General features: G+C 34.4%; 1 protein-coding gene across 2 annotated transcripts in view; it reads right to left on the bottom strand.

Moving 5' to 3' along the window:
* Nucleotides 1-4672, bottom strand: part of LOC111383209 (protein FAR1-RELATED SEQUENCE 9-like) — an 11931-nt gene extending 7259 nt beyond the window's left edge. The window contains exons 1-2 of one of the 2 annotated variants that reach the window (XM_023007288.1): nucleotides 4400-4652; nucleotides 2785-3869 (exon numbers count right to left, since the gene is read on the bottom strand). In XM_023007288.1, the coding sequence (XP_022863056.1) occupies nucleotides 2785-3843 (1059 nt within the window). In that variant the 5' untranslated portion in view covers nucleotides 3844-3869; nucleotides 4400-4652. Of the gene's footprint in view, nucleotides 1-2156; nucleotides 3870-4399 lie in introns of those variants that run through there. The other variant, XM_023007289.1, reaches the window with a different exon arrangement.
* Between the last annotated feature and the right edge of the window lie 106 nt (nucleotides 4673-4778).

The raw sequence follows: 4778 nt of genomic DNA, 5'->3' as shown, positions 1-4778 counted from the left end.
AAAAAAAAAAAAAAAAAAAAAAAAAAAAAAAAAAGAAAAAGAAAAAAAAATCTCATTTTAATGGTTGTCAACACAGGGGCTTAATTAAAAGGGTTTTAAGGAAAGATTAGAAATTGATATTGCAAACCAAATATATGGTTTATGTATTATATGCTTTAATACATAAATATATATTAGTGTACAATAACGTATTCTACAAAATGAATAACGGAATGCACTAATAAATCATTGATTTTAATTTACTTTATATATTAAACATATACAAAAGACAAACAGCCAATTTTCATATACATGGTTGCTTTAGCTATGCATTATGTGCATTATACATAAATAGATACCATAATTATATGATCAAGTAATCAAATGTTTTTCAAAAGAATTTTGCACCATTGCAAAAAAATGAAATATTCATAATCAAAAGTTAACTTCATTAATCAATCTCTTCTTAACCTATAAATATAGTCACTACTTTAGCACATCCACCACACTGCATGACACACATCTCTCTTTCCTGTCACGTGCATATACACATGCAAATACACCACTAAAGTACTTTTGATTTAACAAACCAAGGGCAAAAGTTGAGTTGTTTCAAGGATTTTTCACACATCATCTTAATTCCAAGCAAATAAGTATGTTTAAGTAATTTTTATATGGTATTACTATTATTATGAGGTTACTATTATTAGGATAAAACTTATGGGTCCTATATGAATATGTTCAGGATAAGAATATTAAAGTTTAGTAACACAATGCACAAAAAATCTCTACCACCTAAGTTCAGTTTTTTCTTGTGCCTTCTTTATGTATATTATGATGTAATCAATTTATGAAATTTTAACATGATTTGCAAATTTGTGGTGTATGCTTAGAGTATATCTCACCCCTTGAAGCCCCTTACAGGAAACTATGTGTTTGAGACAGACGAGAGGAGTCGGCTAATGAGCAAGATTTATTAACTATGTTCAAGGAATAATTTTGGAGTAAATTTTTTTATGTAATGGATTTAAGTCATTATCAAAATTTATTATTATTTTTAATCATTAGTCTTTCTATTGCATCGATGATTACATACAAATTTATGTTATTTTGAAATCTTGAGTAAAATTTTAGTGATACTCGAGAATTTAAAACTTGGAATTCACATTAACCCTTCACAAGCTTAAGCTGCCCAAAGGACCCCATAATACCACCTCTAACCTCACTGATATATATGTCCAACTTTAAATATATATAATTATAATTTTTCATGAATCCATGTTCCAAAAGTTGCCACCAAGTAGCCCATAAATCCCAAAATTTCCACTTGGACCACCGTTATTAGCTCTAGCATATGAGCCACACTATCTCTTAGACTAAGTATTCCCCTCCATATCTTTATTTCGATGTTAAACCATTGTTCTAAAAAACTTTTGAGGCTTACGCCTCAACTTAGACTTTAAAGCTATGCATTGCCTTTTGGGCATTTTATCACTGACCTCAAGTTTTTTTTAGATATTTTCTTTCTAGCTACAACAATTCATGGGTTCTTTTATTTTGTCTTTTATGCCTTTGAATTGATAAAGAAGGGAAAGGGAAGGAAGTGCAACATTGCAAGTGGAGCATGATAAGGACGAATAAGAAAAATCTCAATAGTAATGGAGGATGATCAAATAATCAAATAAATTATTCTCTTAAGGATTGTAGTGATGGCATAGGAGACTTCTAGACTCTCTACTTGTAGTAGAACACAATTTTGTTATTACTAATTTGAGAATCTATTCTTGCTACTATATTGCTATTCTTCGTGTTTGTTTGCAAGTCATACCATTAATGTTGTTAATTTATTTGAGTATGAACTTTTTAGATGATTCATGGTTTATTTAACCATGTTTTAGTGCTTCTATATTCTTTTGAGTATTTTATTGGTTTGTCTCAAGCTTACACCTTGTCTCACTGCGATAAAATGCCTCAATACACAATTAAGCCTTTTCGAACATTACGTAAATAAATATGTTGATTCTATGGTTTGAAACACAATTATTTAAATATTTTGATTCTATAGTTTGAAACTCAATATCTTACTCTTTATCCATATTCTATAAACAAGTAAGATCTAGAAGTTTACAGTTAGCAAATATGCATACAGCTTCCTAACCAAAAAAATATTCATCCAGAAATTCATGAAATTTAAGTGCTTCATATTTAGGACCACTTAAGAGCATTCATATCTACATTTTCCTTAATTGTAACACCACAAAAAACTAAAACGAGTAAGAAATAACAGAATATACAATCTCTAGACTCTAGGAAGTTAACATGATAATTCCTTGTAGTGTAGAAAGAGAAAGGAAGTCTGAAGTATCTAACCATGGATAAATATGATGCTGCTTGATTTTCCTTGCCTCCATGATTTTCTTGATTGCTTCCATTTGCAAAATTGGTTCCCTGCGTGGCTCCAGGACTTTTACTCTTAGCAGCAGCAACCTGCTTTGCAGCCTCTTGTAGAGCATGCATTGCAACATTATATACATGTATGGATTTTGCACCTTCTTCTACAAATTTTACAGCCTCTTGGCGTAGATTATTATAACGAACATTTACAGACTCCCTATAATTACAAGGCAGCTGGGAAGCATGTTCACTCATACCATCTCCACCACCACTTTTTGCATTTCTTGTCCAACGTTTCAATACATACTCAGTAGGGAGTGTAAGAACGTTTTTTGCTCTAAATACTGATAGTACATGTCTGCAAATGATACCCGAAAATTCAAACATCCGACAGCTACAGTTAGCTTTCATCTCAAATGCGTTGAACTGAACAGTGTGCGCTTTGTGCTCTTCCCCAAATTTGGCTACCCGATATGTTGTGACTGTTCCTGAGCAATCAATTTTAGTTGCAGGATTAGCAAGAGTCTCGACCAATTCTTCTTGGAATTTCATGAATATCCTCCTTGTGTAGAGGTTAGCAGCTTGTTTTTCCATAGGTGAGGGCGTCTTCAAAACTGGTGCAGTATTAGTAGTATCAAAGTCTGCCTTCAATTCCTTTTCATGCCAGCCTGATATAGCCTGTTCATATTGTTTAAAGAATGATTGTATAGTGGTGGATGCATCCACAAACCCATCAAAGAATGAATTTCTGGTCTCACTGTGTTCCACTCGGAACAATTCCCCAAAAAACACGTCCCGCATATAGACAGGGACCCACTGTTCACGTGCATTATACATAGCCTCAAGCCATTCATTATCCACGACGTAGAATCTCTCCAGGAGGGCTGCCCACTGTGACTCAAACTCCTCAGCTGTCTCAACTTCATTGACACATTTTTTTAACTCAATATAAAATGTAGGACTTGTTTGACATACATGCACCAGTTTCTCCTGTGTTTCTCTAAATATACCCCATTTACAAAAGCGATGGCGTGTTTCTGGAAGAACTCGCGCCACTGCCATCTGAATGAGTTGATCAGGGTCAGTTATCATGGAGACAGGGTGGCGTCCGGACATTGCTTGGAGCCATGTTTGGAGGAGCCAGATTAATGAATCATCAGACATATTGAGAAGCAATGCACAACCAAAAAGGACGGGCTGAGCATGATGATTTAGACCGGTGAATGTGACAAAAGGTACCTTATAGTGGTCAGTCTTATAAGCTGTATCAACTCTAACAGTGTCCCCAAAGTAGTTGTAGTTCATCCTTGAAGTTGCACTGGCCCAGAAAATATTTCCTGTGGATTCTTCATTATCACCCTGAATTGCGTAAAAGAAAGCTGGATTCTCTGCTTGCATTCGTTTCAGATAGTCCATTATGTATTGAACCCCACCCCCAAGGTTTCTCTGTCTGTTACTGCTGCTATTCATGTGTGTTACTCTTTATCCACAGTGAGCTGCAACACAGTATTCTACTCGTTAAGAGTAAGTTAACTTGATTATAATATCATAAAGCATTAGTTACTAAATTGTGAATGTGCAAATGGTGAGACAACGCTGTCAAGGCGAGAACATTAAATGGCGCAGTAAATTCAGAGAATTCCCAAATGCTCAAGGTGAAGAACTCATATTGCATCAATTATTTCTTCTATACCTTATGACTAATCTGTCATCTTACACATGTTACATGTAGACATAAAATGCAGTAAACGTTTGTTTGCCACTGCTTATTTGAAAATCATTTTTCCTCAAACTCATTTTCCAATCATTTCCCCTCAAAACTCGTATTCAATCACAAATCAATTTTTGCTCGCGGATTCATAACTGAACACCCTACTTTTTAACTGCACATTCTCACAAAAATCATTTTTCACTTCAAAAAATCTCTACAAATAAACACTAAATAAATACAATACTATTTTTTTTGATAAATTCCAATTCTAGATTCAAATTGAAGCTAATAAAACAAGGACTGCTGAGTTCATACATAAACCCGAAACTTCCAGCAGCCGTTTTTCGAAGGAAAAATTGAAATCCAACAGAAACGGGAAATCAGAGCGTAAAAGAGTGGAAAAAACCGAGGTATAAATGGCGGCAGGACTGCCGTCGGGCGGCGGCTACTGGCCGGTTGGACGGTGGAGCTTGAGGAGTCGGCACTTATATGAACTTGATGAATTTTATTTATTATTTATTGTGTTCAATTGTTTCATGTCTATCACGGAAAGTTGCAGCTGCACTCCTCGAATTTCTTTAATTACTTTGTTTGAACCTTAATTTCTTAACTTTCCCCTTTAGCACAAACACGTCCCGACAAGATGGAAATTGGAAAATGTTATATTTTCTGCCAAATACAATATAATATCGGA

Source organism: Olea europaea, unplaced genomic scaffold (assembly GCF_002742605.1).
Source record: "Olea europaea var. sylvestris unplaced genomic scaffold, O_europaea_v1 scaffold2628, whole genome shotgun sequence".
In the NCBI taxonomy this organism is placed as follows: domain Eukaryota; kingdom Viridiplantae; phylum Streptophyta; class Magnoliopsida; order Lamiales; family Oleaceae; genus Olea; species Olea europaea.
This window is presented reverse-complemented; position numbering and strand designations above follow the sequence as displayed.